Raw genomic sequence first — 18,582 nt, 5'->3', positions numbered from 1 at the left:
GAGAAAAAAAATTCGTTACTTTGCAACACTTTCGTATCTTGTTGCCGCGAAATTATTTTTCTGTTTTAGTGAATAATTACATAAAAATATGAGTTGAAACGCATTACTTACTTGTGGAATGTGATGTTAGTGTCTATTTTATGTTTGTCTGTTCTATTTTTACACCCATTTACCGCACATTTCGTCATTTTTAGCAAAAAATTTTGGAGCTGTTCGCGGTGCAATTTGATCTTGAGCACTAACAGCCCGCGCGCTCCTGGGAGCTCGTGTGGAAGCCTTTAACTTGCCTCACTTAGCGTTTGCGGGCTAGGTTTCTATGCGTTATTATTCTAAGGGTGGATGTATTTTTAAATAATGTAGGTATATCAAAAAAGTACTAATATCTATTTATCTAGTTCGATTATTCTATTAGAACTTGTTTTATGAGTATTTATGGCAAAATACAGGAAAACTCCGTAAGTCTATTTTGTGAAACTTGTAGGAAGAAAATAACGAAAAGTTTCGTTATTGAACGACGACGTCAACTGTAATAATGAGACAAGGTAACTCGAAACCTTTTGCACATTAGTGACGAAATAACGAGTAGGTACACATTACAAAGCTACTCGCTACCATTTACATATATAAACTCCCAGTAACAATGTTCTATGTAATCTGGAGGAGGTACATTGGAAGTTCACATTTAAAAAAAAATTCTTTTGTATTGTTTTTTAGCGATTCTGTATTGCTGCTACCCCCAATTATGGATTATATTATATTATTGTTTACATTAATCAAGACAATCTGTAGGGTTATATTTATATAATTTTGATAAAAATTATCTATTACCAGAATGTCGAATGAATGGGCCCCAAAGAGCTTAACGAACGTGCGATAAATTTATCATAAATTAATATATAAATATGTTTAATTGTAGGTTAAAAATACAATTAAATAATGCATAAGGACCCTGAAATTAGGGTGGCAAAAAATCATATAGTGGCAGCTAAATTCCAAACCAATAAACCTTATTTAATAAGAACATGTCGAATGTACGCACGTATCAGGATTGTTGCTGATGTAGTTTTTTACACATCATAGAATGCTGATTTTTCTGATGATGTGGATGCTGATTTTATGTATCTATTAAAAAAAAAACGCGTTAAATGTACATCCTTACTGAATCTATCTATCATGAAAAAAGCTTTCTATTTGCTTTGGTATTGTAGTTAGACTGTTCCTTTATTTCCATCCTCTAAGGTATTGTAATAAAGTATTATTTCAATAATTTGTGACATTTATAACTAAAGAATCAACCTTCATGGATACAATCAATCTGTCTAGCTTAATCGTAGTGGAATTTTATTAAAATTAACCTATACTTATTTTAAAAACAACTGCTGAGCTGCTTTTTCGGCTTACGGTTTGTTTCTGAAAGGTTTGTAAATTATTTCAGCGAGTCTTTAAGGTCATGTCACGACTCGAATATCCGCTATGAATATCAGCATTGATGAATGTGGATGCGGAGGCGGATATTGATATTTGCAACAACCTTAGTATGTATATATATCATGTAACACTAAAGTTAGTATAAAAGTATGTATCAAATCAAGATCCGTATTTATATGAATTTCAGTGAGTAATTATACAATTTTACGTTTGTCGTTTAGATGCTTATTCGGTAGAGTTTGAATCTCTATGGGAACTATTCACACGCAATTGATTTGCATTTGAAGGTGCTTATTTATTAAATTGTACAATAAATTAAAATAATTTTTTAAACGTGTCTGATTTAATGTAATGTATTTTAGATGCCAATGGATATGCGTTTCGTATGCACATACATATACTTTGCTTCTTTTTCCCATCGGGGTAGGCAGAGACAACAGTCTTCCACTTTTTACGATCCTGACACACATTTTTCGCATCTTCAACACGCATCAGCGCTTTCATACACGTTCACCGATTCAGGGTGTTCATGACCTGGCACTTCTTTATGGATGGTCTCAATTTGGTCATGGTAAGTTCGCCTTGGTCGACTCTTACCAACTTGCCTTCTCACACACGCCGAGAAGATTGACGAAACAGATTATAATCTGTTTCGTCAATCTTCTTTCATTCATTCTTTCTACATGTCCGAACCATCTAAGCATCCCTTTCTCTACCTTTGTCACGACATCTTATCACACTGTAGGTACTGTAAATCTAGGGTCGGCGGCCTAAAGCATATAAGTCAAAAAAGAGGTTCATTTTTTAATACATAATTATACCTATAAGTATTTTTTCTGTTGTTTGTAGTTTTGGAAGATGCCAAGAGAATGATAAATTTGAAAAAGACGCTACTAGAATTAAAGTTACAAATTATCGAAGTAACAAATGAATTGATTTATGGGCTTTAGTCTTCCGACCCTAGAATTTATCTATTAGAGTCAGTCCAGCCGTACTTCTCAAAGCTTTTCGTGTTTCTGCCAAAGCCAACATTCAACATATAAGAGTAGGTACCAGAACCCCCTCATGCATAGCCGATCGTGCCTTTTTGAACACTTTCTGGCTGTGCATGAAGGCATGCAACGCACCATTCACCTGATTCCCTGCGTTTACTCTTCTTTCAATGTCACTTTCACATCTTCCGTCACACGTACCTAAACATATAACTCAAATATACAAACTTTTTCACTTCTTCCACTTTCTCTCCTTCGATCAATATAGCGCAATTCGTCATATCTTCCTCTCTGTCATATGCACAAAGTTTATTAATATAGGTACCTACTTTCGCTAAACGATACCATTCGATATAACGCTTTTTAAGTATACAGAGAGTTTTATGCTTCCAGCAAAAGATACATTTTTGATATGTTTCTTTGTTGTAGTAGTATGTAGTATGTATGCATTTAATTCAAAGAAACTTCACGACAACAAACAAAATCTTTGTGCTTCTACTCAAAGCACCAACTTTTAATTTAAATTTGCTAGTCATGTTTATACAATAATAACATTCATATAACTTTTCCGAATAATAAATATTTACAAATCGTATTAGTCCATGTTAAGAAGTCGCTACTTAGAAACACATATTATTTTGTTCGAAAAGTTATTGCACTATGATATTTAAAACCTTAGATTGCTTATGTATGTACTTATAACTCTTTAAGAACAATGTTGTAAAAAATAGTAATAATACTACAGAAGACAACAAAAATTGTCAACTATTTTAAACTATTCCGAAATATTGAAACAAATATGAAAATATTTTCAATATTAGAACACTTCCAAAATAGGTATAGGTTTTATTTATGTAAACAATAACATTGAAAGATAAAGATATGTAAGAATCTTCAACTGGTTTATAAAAAAATAATATGAAAATATTGTATTTGGAAAACGAATCGATTAAAATAGGTATTTTTCCAGAGCTAGCATGTTTACATTAAGTATAATAATTATGTAGGTATGTGATTATTAAGGGCGAGCTGGGTTGATAGCCGTCGAGTGACGACGGCCATTGCGACGTGGTACTCGGCAGTCAGTCGCGACAACTTTTAGTCCCAATTGTCGTAAGTTGTGTCCGGGTATGCCCACGGCGGACGGCTCGAGGTGTGTGATGTAGTACTATTTGTTCTTGCATCGTATCTGCAACATTGAAATTCCATAAGTAAGTATTCATTGAAAATCAAATATTACTTTGCTCACACTGGGTTTGGTTTAACATATTAATAATTTTCCGGTTTTAGTAGTAGCTAAAAAGACGTACCGAGATTCCACGTATGTAGTCCCAGTGTTGTTTGATCCGGACTGTACCGGCTGCAAGTCGGCGACGTGCCATGCGAGAAGAGGGTCCGAGTATCTAAGACATTACCATTTAGGGCTAACTTATTATTTAGCAGAAAATTATAATAACTCATAGAAATGGTTGCGACGTCGGACGTGATTAGTATTTTTTTGCATAAGTTATAGTATTGTAATTATACGTACAGTTCTATGACTGTACGTATAAATACGGTGTAATGTAATATAATTCAATAATTTCGACGCCGACTGATTGATGCCTATGGATGCATAGGCACCAGATTTTTGACGAAAATTTGGATAGCCAAAATAATGAAAACATACACAGGTCATACACCTAAAGGGTAAATTTTATATAAGAATACGTTCATTAGTACATTGCTAAATCCCGATGTGCACCTGGAATACATTGAGATGAGGTTGTATTTAACATATAGACTTAATGGAACAGGGCGTCGATTCAGAACCTTACTCAGTTGTCGACTGATTCGATTTGTTATCGTACGATTTCTTTTCATTTTTGTTCACAACACCCGAATCGAACGTCAAACTGTCGTATTCGAAATCGAACCGAAATGACGTCACATCCGTACGATTACTTACTCGAAGTCACAGTTATCGTATAGTAACTTTCATTCGATCACAGTTATCGAATGAAGGTTCCCGAACATCCTATTATTTACAAAGCAAGAGTGTCATATGGAAATCTCTTATTATTTTAAATATAGCCTGGATTTTGTTCAATTTCATTGATTTATTTTAATGCAAGACTAATGCATTCCTATGTTTTAGCCCTTTAAAGTCTTAAAAACGTATATAAAATGATTTTCATTCATCATACATCGACTCACAGATCTTTTTACTCTGACTGCACTTACAAGATATTTTCATGTAAACTTTCGCATATAATAATAAATAAAAATAAAATAAAATAAAATATCTTTATTTTCAGACAACTAATTGGTCCATATCTTGTTAGTAGCAGAAAGACTTAATAGCTATGTTAGTACAATAAGACAAACTAAAAATAACTTATCAAATAATAACATAAAAGCAACAAATAGTCAGCCGGGTCACCGAGTCGCACATGGTGCGTGCAGCTCGTTGAACCGGCCGAGTACAGCGCTATCCAGCCTTCCAGCAACAACCTGTAGGAGAGTGTTGGGGCTTCCCCTCACTCTGTGGAATAATGGCGCAACTTTCTTGCGCATAAGCGCAAAAAAGTCGTCTGTATGTGCATCTGCAAACATTCCAGACGCACTACAGTGGCGAGGAAGCCCCACTAACACCCGGAACATGTTGTTATACAAAATACGCAGGGCGTTGTACGACTTTTGGGTATAAGTAGCCCACAGACTGCTGGTGTAAAAAGTTTGGCAGAATGCCTTGAAAAGAGTGATTTTAACATTTAGTGTACAACCAGCAAATCTCCGAGCCAACATATTCCCTCTTATCGACAAAGCCCTACGTTCCCTTTCTATATCACAGTCATCTTTTAGCTCTTCATTTACAATGTGCCCAAGTTATTTAAACGGTATATAAAACAATAGTGCGGTGGGAATAACTCACTGATCGTTATAGCTGCCAAAAAATCCGTTATTGCCATCACCCTCGAAGATGTTGCGGTCACCGAAGGGTCGGCTTGGCTGAGTGTTGGGCGGGATGGTAGTGCGATCGAGTGGGTTCGGTGTCGGCGGAGTCACGGCCGGTGGCGCTGGCGGGTCTGTCTCTAGCTTTGAGTTCTTAATACCGTACTTGAAGTACATTACCATGCCTGCAAATTGGAGTTGTCACTTAGCTCAAATAAATACAAAATCATGATTATAGTACCGGCACGCTATGATGGCCATTTTGACGTTTGTCCGCTCATCAAGTTTCGTATTAATTCATAACTACGCTGAATGAGCTAATTGATGTACATACATTGTTGTCAATAGTGACGAGCTGTAAAATTTATGGATGTATAATTTTACGACCCAACTGCGCATTTGTTTATCGAAATTCGAAATTTTTAAACTGAGGTCTATTACGATCGTCACACAGGATCTCTGTCCAGCACTACTTCTACCTCCGGCAACAAAAACAAAGTAAAAGTTTTATTAAAACTTTTTAATCAGCTACCCCTTGCAATACTAATAATAAATAAAATAATAATGAATTGAGATTTGACTTCACTATTGTCAAAACGGCCATCATAGCGTGTCGGTACTGTAAACATGGATAATGAATATAATATTCTATATAAATGAAAAACTAAACTAAATAGTTGTAAAGTGAAAATCTTCGGTTGTTAGGTGTGTAAGAAAGTGGAGTAGCTTACTAAAATATGTCTAATTAAGTCGTGTTGAAATGTGTCTCTCACTTGTTTGATCTTAATTTTTTACCAGCGATCTGCAAGTCTTTCTTAACAAAAGGATGCGACATTTCATCGTGTAAATTTGACATGTATGTAAAACATCGTGTATGTCAAGTAGACTTTAAATTTTGGTAAAGTATCGTAATGCCATGTTGGCTTTGACATTTCTGTAAAACATTGTTTATGTCAAATAGACTGACACTTCAGCAAAACATTGTTTAAATCGTGTAAAATTTTGATATTTCTGTCAAATATCTTATGTAACTATATGTCATTCGGACTTTAATGTTTCAGCAAAATATTGTATACGTCAAATAGATATTTGTTAATATTGTAGTAGATTTTGACATTTCAGTAAAACATCGTACTTATTTTTTTTTAATTTCAGTAAACATTGTGTGTTACACAAGAATTTTTTATGTATTTACTTGTGTCGGAAGATTGTATTGTAAGAAATCTACTGTGATAATGAACCATAATGTATAAATACACCACAAATTAAGCACTCGTAATATTTAAGTAAAGTATGATGTTTCCCACATGTAGATTATAATAATATTACAATGTTACAATTTAAACTTATTATGCCAAATGCGACCAACGTTATTTTCCCCTTTTGCTTCATTTGAGACATATTATGTAACAATAAGTGTGAATGTTTGTCCCCAAAAGTTCGTTGAATCTGAATTACTGCAAGACTGAGCACATAGGACAAACCCGTTCGACCCGTGTTCTTTCTTTATATAATATCAAGTGACGGGAGGAACAAGTCGTGCGCCTGATGGTAAGTGACACGCCTGTCCAGAACAGTTGCAGTGCCACTCAGAGCTTTAAATCGCAAAGATCTGAGGGGCACTGCCACTGTGCCCGTCACCATGAGGCATAAGTTGACAAGTCCCATGTGCCTGTAATTTCACCAGCACCCTTACCTTTCAAAACCGGAACACAGTAATGCTGACATTACTGCTTGGCGGCAGAAAAGATACGGTTGCAGTACTTCCCTGGACAAACTCTTTCATAAGGAGCTCTACTGCTACTAAAATTGTTTAGTGTAGTTGTGTGATTCCACATATAAGTGATAGATACTGTGGGAGCGTAGCTGTGGGTTTAGCGTTGCGAGAGGTACTTTTTAATAGGAACGAGGAATTTAATTCATAATTAAAGATTTACTGTGAGCGTTCGATTTGAATATTTGTCTAGAACTCTCTCGGTGTTCATTTTACAACAACCTTCTATTTTTTATGCAATTCTAAATACAAAATCAATATAATCTAACCAGCATGCTACAAACTAACCTAGACTCATCCAGATAGTAAACCGCACCAGAGTCAGAATGGACAGGTTGAGGATCAGATATATGTTGACGATGATGGCCGTGGCTGGCACAAATGGCAGGCCGGGGGTCGTGTATATCAACGCCACTCTGAAACCATTGTCAAGTTAACATCTACAAGAACATTGTCACACAGTGCTGGATTGAGCCATATGCAAAGTAGTAACAGTTTAGGGCATCACGTTTCATATAGCGAGGGAGTCTTGGGCCCTCTCCGGCAAGAGAAACAACATTAATTAAATTTTGGTTCTGTTTAGAGAGAGAGGGTCTCCGATCCTCGAGAAGTGCCCGTCAGGTAAATCTCGAATAAGGCTGAAACTTTATGTACAAAAGGTAGTTAAACTAAACGTCATTCACAAAACTTATATATATATACTACATTTGCATTACTCAGTTCATCGTAGTAAAATAATCACTTACACGTTTCGTTAATTAAATTGGAATCTTACAAAACTTTCGATCCTACGTAGTTATTATATATGATCTGTAAATGCAAATCTCAGTACAGACTACTAAAAAAAACCGACCTCAAAAGTACGTGGAATTACGTCTATTTGCTAAGTTTTATTGAAATATCCCCTAGTTCGCCACTATACAGGACTTGACACTGGAGATAATAAAAATCGGTTCTCACTACTCAAAGTATATTGAGAGAAAAACGCCTTGAATTGGAGAAATAGCAGAATCAACCATTTAAGTAATTGCTCCTAAATTAAACTTAGGCGCTATTTATGAAAATGTATCTTCATGCGTGAACAGCCACCCTTCGAGGTGGATGATTTTCTTCAAAATTAAATGGGACCACTGTGGAAGTACTTTCTAACAAAAAAGACTCATGAAAATCGGTTCACAAATACCGGAGTTATCGCGCCCTGAAATCAATGATGGATTCTACCTAAAATTCGTGTAGTTCTTTTAATACAAGTTACAACGTGGCAGTAGATACCTAATATAGCGCAAACAATTCGAAACAAAAAGTTCGTAGAAACACATATTGATAAAATAAACATGCAGTTGGTCGTTTCAAAAATTTTAAGGAGAGTCAAATATTTCAATCAATTTGATCGTATTGCTTATTTAAGTTTTTAAGTAGTTTGAGCTTTGAAGACGATTCTCGCTCTGGTCGGCCATCGACCTCCTTCACAGAAGAAAAGAAGTTTTCGGAAAAGAAGAACCATTAAAAAATTTTGACAAGGTTCTAGACATGTCTTTTGGCGGCATTAAATCCATTTTTACCGACTTCAAAACGAGGGAGGTTCTCAAGTCGAATGTATGTTTTTTTTTGTATATATGTTACGCAATAATTTTGTGAAAAGGGTACCTCATAAGTGGTTCCATTTAAATTTGAAGAAAATATTGTACCTCTAAGGGAGACAAACTAGGGAATGAATGACTTTTGGGGTCCGTTTTTTAGTACTCTGTACAGAGATTTTACAACTGTACTGTACAAACGGTTAACCTCAAACCCGGGTTTCTCGGTCCCTGTCTGCTAGAACTAAGCTGGTCACTACGACAGATTTTTGTCATCCAAGTAGGTATGCAGAAGCGGTGTTAAAGTTTTTACGTGAAGCGCATTATAAGTTTCGGGAATGAATAAGAAAAAAATACTATAAATGGTCAGAAATGAATTTATTGTTTCTCAAAATATTCTCCGTTCGCGTTAATGCACTTTTTCATACGAATGAACCAATTTTGAAAACATTTATGCCACTCCTCCGTGACAATCTGTGAAACATATTTTTCATACTCTTCAGGTGATGAAAACCGTTGACCGTTAACTGGTTCTTAATTTTTGGAAATAAATAAAAGTCACAAGGTGCCAGGTCGGGATTGTACGCGGGATGGCCCATAAGGTTAATGTTGTTCACCTTCAAAAATTAATTTGTCTGTCTGGCCGTGTGAGAACTGGCATTATCGTGGTGCAAGATGATACGGCGTTTACGGTTATTTTTACGGAGTTTGTCAATAACTTCCGGCAAACAAATGGTCGTGTACCAATCACTATTCATGGTACAACGATTCTCCAAAGCAACAGTAGCCACTTGTCCAGTTTTATTAAAAAAAGAAGCAATCATCCGTTTACAGACACTTTGCGCGCACGCCACTTTGATTGGTTTCGGCACATCTTGAAAGACCTAGACGCTCGATTGCTGCTTTGTTTCGAGATCATAACTATAAATCCATGTTTCGTCACCTGTTACTATGTCCCACACCAAATTTGACGTCCCTTTGTGGAATCTGGTAAGCATGGCATTGTACCAAGTGACGCGATCCGTTTTTTGAGCCTCAGTCAAATTGTGTGGGATCCACCGAGAACACAGCTTTTTCACACCCAAATGTTCGTGTAGTATTGATTGTATTTGACTCATGCCTATGCCTAAAGATGCCCGAATCTTGTGGTACGTCCCATGTCTGTCTGTATTGATCATACGGCGCACAGCATCGATGTTGTTGTTGTTCACAGCAGTGGACGGGCGACCATTACGAAATTCGTCACTGTGATATACACACCACCGCGTTTGAATTCTGCAAACCAGCTATAAATAGTCGTCTTGCATGGTGCTTCATCGCCAACAGCAATTTGAAGCCCAGCGTAGCTCAGCTGATCTTTTAAATTACCCTTAAAGTCGTAGAAAATCACACTACGAAAATTATCACGATTTAAATCCATTTTGATGTAGAAAAAACAAGTAAGAGTCAGATGAACCAAACTGTGTTCTACAAAGAATCCATTTTCAAATGTAGTAATTACTTTTTAAATATTGTTTATGTAAGTGGCCAATTCCGGAAACTTATAGTGCGCCCTATGTATTTCACTATAGTTTGGCAAATTTTGAATATCAACCGGAATCTTTTTTTTATAATATCTAGTGACGGCACGAATACGTCGTGCGCCTTATGGTAAGCTGCACGCCTGTCCACAACAGTTGCAGTGCCACTCAGAGCTTTAACTCGCAAAGATCTGAGGGGCACTGCCACTGCGCCCGTCACTCTGAGACATACGTTGACAAGTCCCATGTGCCTGTAATTTCACCAGCACCCTTACCCTTCAAAACCGGAAAACAGTAATGTTGACATTACTGCTTGGCGGCAGAAGTAGGTAAGAAACAGGTAATCTTATTATAGACGCGTACTTATACATTTCCCCTAAATAAATTTGTGACTTTGGAAAGACGACTATCAAGAACAGCTAGTTTATTTTTATTCCTATTATGAACGTTATGCCCGTCACTATTTTCATTAAAAAATTACTATTCCTCTTAACATAAATTATTTAATAACGTGAAAACTTTTAAAAAGTCATTTTAATAGATTACAATACATTACTATTATACATTACACATTATATTTTTAAGTGTGTTTCACCGCCACGGTAAATAAAAAGGTTAATAAGATACTTTTGGAACCTTAAATGGTGACTTTACTATTAAAATCGAACTCGGGTTCACATACTACAAACCCGAAATTTGCCTTCAATATTCATGTTGTCAGCGTACTACTACTTTCGGTAATGTTGCGACCTAAGAGACGAAATCAATCCTTGACAGTCTTTGTGATATGTAGGTATATAAATTTATATCGAATGGAATTATTACAGTGCAGTATCACAAATGTCAATTAACACTCACCGATTTTGTGGTCTCCTCGATATAACGAGCAGTATGGAGATAATAGCCAGCAGAAGGAGAGCCATAATGATGGTGGTAATGGTGGAAGAGCCAGGGTTGCCGTAAGCAGCGAACATGTCGAATACGATGACCAACAAGTACATAACTCCGACGGATTTTATCACGAACATCCCTGGCAAATACAAACAGAACATATTTTAATAAAGGCTGTAATCTGCACTCGAAAGCAAATACAGTATAAAACAAATTTACTCTACAGTTTTAACTTGAAATCTGTTTCACAGTATTTAATCGAAACAGTTAGTGCCTATGACTGTACACTAGCAAATTAAATAAAATTGTTATATAAATAGGTACAACTTCTGCCTGAGGGTATGTAGAAAAATACAGCAGCGCATTTTACAAATCGAAAAAGGAAATAAAAATGCCTTTACAATATAATAAATTACATGAGAAAATTAATATTTGCATTTGTTTTTGTACAATTACAAATATTCGAAAATGGTCGTAACAAAAAATACAAGAAATAAGTGTTTGAAGATCCCAACGAAGAACTGAACCCCAGAGAGATCCGCGTCTTCACCGATGGATCAAAAACAAGTTCAGGAACAGGTACTGGGGTATTCTCATAAGACCTCAATATCAGGATATATGGATATCAATACCTGAATGTATGGATACCAAGTTGGTAGCAGAAGCAATCATAGCGAGAAGAGTAAAAACGTCACTCTATCCGAATACTCTCCGACAGCATGTGAGGACTTCAAGCACAGAGCAGCTATGACATTAATACAGGACTTATTTATGAATGCCATCAAGCACTCATGGAGGTATGTATACACAACCACGCAAATCTAATGACGCGGCAGATATACTGGCCAGAAAAGGGTCACAGATAGGCTTTGTAAGACCAGAATACATAGTGTCCTTCCTTACAAGGTCAAGAATAATTATACACAAAGGTACAAAATCTCTTATCTATCATAATAACACGTGGACAACTTTTACGCCTAGGGAAGCTCTCCCAACGCTCAACGCCAGTCTATCTCAAAAATTAATTAAACTCAAAAGGCAAGAACTTCGCACTCTACCAGCTGCCCTACCGAATCATGGTCCATACAATAAATACCTTTTCAATTTAGGTGTCACAGATAGCCCTCTATGCAGAGCGTGTATGGAGGGGGAAGAAATGGCTGCCCACATCCTACTACAGTGCTCCGGCGCGTCCAATTACAGAGCAAAGTACCTCGGAGTACCGAGGTCGCTCCTCGAAGTCTTCAGCAAACCGAGGAGGATGCTGAGATTCCTGAAAAAGCGTGGTTGGCACGAGTAGGACCTTGCACCCATCACACGCAAAATAGGCGTCTGGACGTCGAGTTGCGGACACCAGCCCGACCAAGTACTAAGTACCAACTCACTCAGAGCTTTAAAACGCAAAGATCTGAGGGGTACTGCCACTACACCCTTCATCATGAGATGTAAGTTGACAAGTCCCATGTGCCTGCAATTTCACCAGAGCAGTTTGCAAAATACTCCATATGACCCTGGTATTTACCTGGGGTCATATGGGGTTGTTATGCAATTCGGAAATATGAACACGACACCGAATACCTATAATCAATGCGAGCCCATCCTTGTTTCCGTACAAAGAATCCACCATCCTAATTATTATACGAATCTTGATAACCTTTGTTACAACACCGGAGCATTTTTGTACCCATTATATTTTTTATGAAATTGTCTTACATACAGAAATGTAAATGAAGGATATAAAATGTAATTGTTCGTTCAATTTTAAGAAATGTAAACGTCCATTTTATTCAATTACCTATTCCTACTAACGTTCAGCAGTGGGATTTATATGGGGATACGCCAATACAATGGTATAAGTACTCACTTTACTGTGCTTATACAGGTCAGCATTTATACAATTGTTTAAAAGTACGGATGTTCCGATACCACCAATGTATCGATACCTACTCAAATGAGTAGTAATCAATTCGTCATGATCGCATGAAGTACTCATATGATTAGTATCGACTAACTCATATCATATATGAGTTAGTTAGTATAGTATACTCATATCGATACTTTTTAGAAGATATAAAATATGTCCATACTTTAGATTTTGGCGGCGCTATAATAACAAAAAAGTAATAAACTTTTAACAAGCACACACTGCACAATTAAACAAATAAACGTTATTTTCCTTTTTGAAAGTATTATAGTTAAATTGATACAAACGATAATTCCGCTAATCAATCGAGATTTTGATAATCGAGTATTACTGCGAATTTGCCGTAATAATACTTAGGTATTACTTTTACTAAACTTTAATCTATATAAAAACTGTAATACAAAAATAAGAACTTCTATCATTCGCTGAGATGTATGTAGTAGAGAACGTCAAGCTTAGCTTAACTTAAGTCCAAAGTACAAAGTATCAAGCTTGACGTGCTCTTGGTTGTACCATTCATCCAAAAATGATCCAAAGGGACAATAGATAGACATACATTTTTTTTACTCTGGTACTTGGCAGTTTGAATTTGTTTTCTGTAAAATGGTGAAAATGGATAGAAGAATAATTTGAAAAAAAGATGATCTTTTCCTGGGAATTGGGATTGAGGTTAAATATTTACGCGTGCGCGTTTCAATTCGATACCAGTGTTCGTCTTCCGATACCCAGAAAAATCGAAAGAAGGGATTCGATACTAAAAATACTCGGTATCGAAAGAAAAGTATCGAGTACTTACTCGTATTTACTTGTATCGAATCATCCCTATTTAAAAGTAATAATTATTCATTTAATTTAAAAGACTAACCGCTTTGTTCGGTGGCAGGTCCGCAGTCGACCCAGGGGAAGAGGCCTGGGCACAGATAGGACATGGCATGCAGCTGGCGAGAAAAGGCGTCAAAGAACCGCCCGCACCGAGTGCTACTGCCTGATGAACCCCCGGGAACCGCACCTGATATAGATTAGTTTGTTAATAGAGTTTTATATGACATATTTCATTGTCGTACAGAACACAGATATTTTGTGAATATATTTTCATATAGGTACACATTATCAAAATATTCACAATACACACAAAAGTATCTGCACACTACAGGTAAGTTACGCTAAGGTACGCTATTTATTCAAGCTATGGCATTAGGGACATACAACTTTATATCGCGTGGCGAATCAGTCAAATTCGCTATTTCTCGTGGCAATCGCAAATGGCGTCGTGTAGCTAGACTGAAATAAAATCTGAAAATTCTACCGCATTTCCGCGAAAAGAATGTGTAAACTCTTACCGTAAAACTTGTTTTCCGTGTTTGAATTCACCAGAAAGGTGTCGTCGCGGCCGAATTCTTCACTTTCATCTCCCGGGTAGGTATCATCGGAATCCGGAGAGCTGTAGACAAACTCAACATGCTAAGGTATGTGGACATACGGATTAGTTGGGTACAAGCTTTTACTAAAAGTGTCGGCCGGCCTTTCGCTTTGCATTATTAACTTATTTACAATTTCGCTGGGCTGTCAGGAAATAATGTTACCTTCTGGTTACACGACGGACCATGACGCGTTGAGTTGCCGGCATGATGTGGGTTTGCGTTCGAGTCTGCAACAAGACATAAGACTTACCATTTCAAAAATAGTTTTACTAAGAATACTTAGATATACTTAGTATTTATTTTACGTAGAAATAATATGATTAAAACAATAAGTACCTATAACACCAACACAGTAAACAGCATTTTTAATCAAAACAGGGCAGAGTTCAAGTAGTAAGATTTTTGCGTGGCAGTCTGTTTGTTGTCTCGCTATGAATTATTCCAGAGCGTCCGGATTGCAAAATTGGGTCATGGGAGCCGGATTGTATTCTAGTGACATCTGCCTTTGTATTCAATTCGATACAATTCTTCAGAATGCTATCAATACTGAAAAAAGTTTGGGAGGAACGTGCTACTTGATTCTTCTGTTCAATTTTAGTTGTTAGTAATAATATATAATTAATAAGCAGGTACTAATAATTCCTATAGGCGTCAATTTATAAGCGAGGGAACGCAAAAAAATATAATAGACGTCCAATTTGAACTGCGTGAGACAAATAATTATTTTCTTGCGATTGTGGTGTAAATAGCTATCCTAATGATCTGGGCAAGGCGAGATTGCAAAGCAGCTGCTGGAAATTGGAATGCCACTTGAACATCAATCAGGGACACGGAGTTTGAAGATCTGTCTGCGCCCTACGTCTCGTACTGAGCGGAATTAATAACCTATTCGATGCGGGTGTGCTGTCGGTTGGAGAAGCTCTGAACATCTTTGAATCGCTTGCCAAGCGTAATAGTAAACTAAATCACCTGCCTGTATTATAATGTTTCTGATAAGTAACAAAATGAGATTTGCTTTTCATTAGCATTAAAATAATCTTTATCAAGCACAAGTTTGGTCGCGTATGGACTACTGCTGTCACCTTTGGGATGGCCCTGTTTGGCTGCCTTTGACTGGTTCGAGCGAAAAGCAAAGAGACTAATTATCAACGATTCTCCTGTGGTGTCGCAGGTTCCAAGTCTCAATAACCGCAAAACACTGACCTGCTTAACGAATTTCTATATTTCGGAGAGTGTGTATAAAAATACGTTCCAATTTAGATCCATCCTCACCTCCGGAGTACTAGAAAGTCTTCAGTGGAGGAACACTCCATCCGCATTGCCATCCTTTCGCATGAAGCGCTTTGCTTCATCTTTCCTAAGGCGTACGGCAAAGGATTGGTTATTCCTCCATCTGTGTTTCTCCAAAGCTACAATTTAAGGCTGTTCAACGGTAGTGATTAGTTATTTACTAGGCAAACTCGTAACATTGTTGGCCATATCGTCGCTAACTTAACATTGGGTGACATTGTGACCAAGGCTTCGTCTATTTTACATCGGCTATGACGTCACACTATAAAGACGCCAAGCACATTACGTACATAGGAAATGAAACTCTTTTTTCGGATATAAATGGCGTATAATTGTTTCTTCAAACATATCAACGTTTTGTGCCCTTTACAGGTCCCATGGCCACGGCTGATTGAACATATATTTATTTCTGGATCCCAGCTTTCATTATTACTTGAAATATATACATCAACTTTCGCTAGAGTGTTAATTGCCCTTGAGAGCTATTTGTTTGACAATTTTGCAATATTTTATCCAAAAATTTCAAAACCTTCAATTAACAGAACATAGTACCTTATTACTGCTGAAGCCGTGGTAGCCTAATGGTCTGACGTATCGTCTCTTAAGTAGAGTCCGTGGTTTCGAATTCGAGCTCCCATCTCTGAGTTCCTCGGAATTTATGTGCGAAATTTAATTAGTAATTTACCATGAGTTTTTCGGTGAAGGAAAACATCGTGTAGAAACCTGCACGTGGTAGAAGAAAACGTGTGAAGGCCCCAAACTGCATTGGGGCAGCGTGGTGGCCTATGGCCTAAACCCTCGCCTGAGAGGAGGCTTGTGCCCAGCAGTGGAACAAACATACAAAAAAGACTTGATGATGATGATAATAAATAGTAACTACTTAGCTTTGTACAAAGTCTGATCTTTTTATCTCATGATATTTTAGTGGGAAATTCGACCCATCAACAGGAACAAGTTTTAACGTAAGAGCCCCCTTAGATCACGAAAAAGCAGCAGTCCCATACAAACATTTACTCAAGAACAGCTGATGTTACCGTGTACTAAACTATAGTATAATAGTTCTGATTTGGCAAGTGGAGCACGGTTAGGTTCGGTGAAAAGAGTTATGCAAAGGCAAATTACTGCTTAACGCTTTCGAGTCACGCAAGACGATTTGAAGAATTATTCACTAAATTGCATTGAACAGACAAATGTCAAGCTTGTTTGTCATCAAGGCTTGATTAATCTGCATGCACACATACACATACACAGTTCTTATAATTACGGTGCTTACAGGTACTGTGCCTGCGAATTGAGTGCATAAGAAATAATTTAGCAGTGAAGCTAGATTAAATTTGAAATTTGACGTGAAATTCGATGCGTGGTTATAAGTAGTTGTAACGAAAAGAATGAAATGGGCGTTTCCATTTCAATCCCTGTAATACGCGACCCCACTTGTTACCCAGCTTAACGTGTGCAATTACGAAGTACAATGGAGTGAATATCTATATGATATCATCGGTAGACATTTAGAATTTGCCATTACGTTTAATACATTATCAGTGCTTTCCTTACTTACAGTTGCAAGTAGGTAAAAACAATTTAACCTAATTTATATATAAATAAATTGACCCTAATAACTTGAAACTATTTACCTTGTCACAACTTGTTGTTTTGTCACATAGTTATCCTAGAATTTTGTGTACATAAATATTGCATAAATAACAGCTACAACAAGGCACAGCGAACGACCGCAATGTATTCAAGGTATTCTCGGAAAAAATTTGGTTCCGTGTACCTAAATAAACTCTCAATAAAAATAGCTTTGATAGAGCGTTACGCTTCAACCTCACTGATAATGGGGAATCATTTTGAGATCCTTAGAAAAATGAAATATTGCTATTCTTATAATTTTTAATAATGCAAACACGTTTGTAGGAGCGGCGTTCAAAGGCTGTTTACAACATTAAAATACAGCATTGCTTAAAGAAACATTTCAAAAATATCTGAAAAACAGAGGTTTTTATTATTATCCTGCAGAGATTAGATAGTATATATTTTACTGGAACAGGTCCATCTTCTAGCCATTCCAATGTAGGTAATTTTGAAGATTTTACAATGAATTTGGTACCAGTAAAGACAAGTTGTTTTCTATAGGTAGCAGTACAAGCAAATGATTAGCATAAAAAATGCTGACAAACCGTGAAACTTGTCATCCTGCTAGTAGAAGTCCCCTCAGGTTCCACGGGTGTGCGCAAGCTCTGTGGAAGTAGCTCGATCAAGTTGGTGGAATGCGGCTGGTAGCGCAGCACCAGCACACATGTCGACACAAGTGTGTACGCCAGCAATGTTCCTGTTAAAGAAAAATCACCTAAAGCATTCACTTTATACCTCTTTTATAACCATCAAAATTCCACAAAGTTAAAAAGGCTATAAACGCAGAGCGGTCATGAAACGTCCGCAATAAACCCAATCTTGAAAGGTAAATAATTATTACCCATATTTAAAATTTATCACGATCGAATCTAATAATAAAATATATATACTACGTATTAAAATATATATAATACCTATTAAAATTCTGAAATGAACCATCCTACATTTTGCAATGAGAAACAAAATCTGTTTGATTGCAGTGAGCTGTATCAGTACGCGTGTTTTTTAAGCATTCATCATAAACGATATATCTTTTTGTAATAACCAACTGCTCTAGCTGATGTAGCGTGAAAATAATTTTTGTGTAATGTGTATGTTACTTTTTCCTTGTGTAATGTGATATAATTTACACGTACCTATTCAATATTACATATTGCGTAAAATACAATTTCCATCGAATTATTTAAAACATTCAG

The 18,582-nt window shown here is 36.7% G+C and overlaps 2 protein-coding genes across 2 annotated transcripts in view; both read right to left on the bottom strand.

Annotated features, from left to right (window-relative positions):
• Positions 1-3,322: 3,322 nt before the first annotated feature.
• On the bottom strand, positions 3,323-18,068 carry LOC113226778 (probable cationic amino acid transporter). Its single transcript, XM_026459520.1, has 9 exons — positions 17,932-18,068; positions 14,624-14,688; positions 14,381-14,481; positions 13,906-14,049; positions 11,084-11,255; positions 7,417-7,544; positions 5,335-5,539; positions 3,731-3,823; positions 3,323-3,609 (listed from the first exon to the last, which is right to left on the bottom strand). The coding sequence occupies exons 1-9, from the start codon at positions 17,944-17,946 to the stop codon at positions 3,519-3,521; spliced, it is 1,014 nt and encodes a 337-aa protein (XP_026315305.1). The 5' UTR covers positions 17,947-18,068; the 3' UTR covers positions 3,323-3,518.
• The window catches only part of LOC113225821 (probable cationic amino acid transporter), a 76,295-nt gene continuing 75,678 nt past the window's right edge, over positions 17,966-18,582 (bottom strand). Inside the window, exon 5 of the mRNA XM_026458270.1 lies at positions 17,966-18,083. Within this exon, the coding sequence (XP_026314055.1) occupies positions 17,966-18,083 (118 nt within the window). The remainder of the gene's footprint in view (positions 18,084-18,582) is intronic.

The sequence above is a fragment of the Hyposmocoma kahamanoa genome, unplaced genomic scaffold (genome assembly GCF_003589595.1).
Source record: "Hyposmocoma kahamanoa isolate Upper Pololo Valley unplaced genomic scaffold, ASM358959v1 100021, whole genome shotgun sequence".
NCBI lineage: Eukaryota > Metazoa > Arthropoda > Insecta > Lepidoptera > Cosmopterigidae > Hyposmocoma > Hyposmocoma kahamanoa.
The sequence above is the reverse complement of the archived record's forward strand: the minus strand, read 5'-3'. Positions and strand labels throughout refer to the sequence as shown.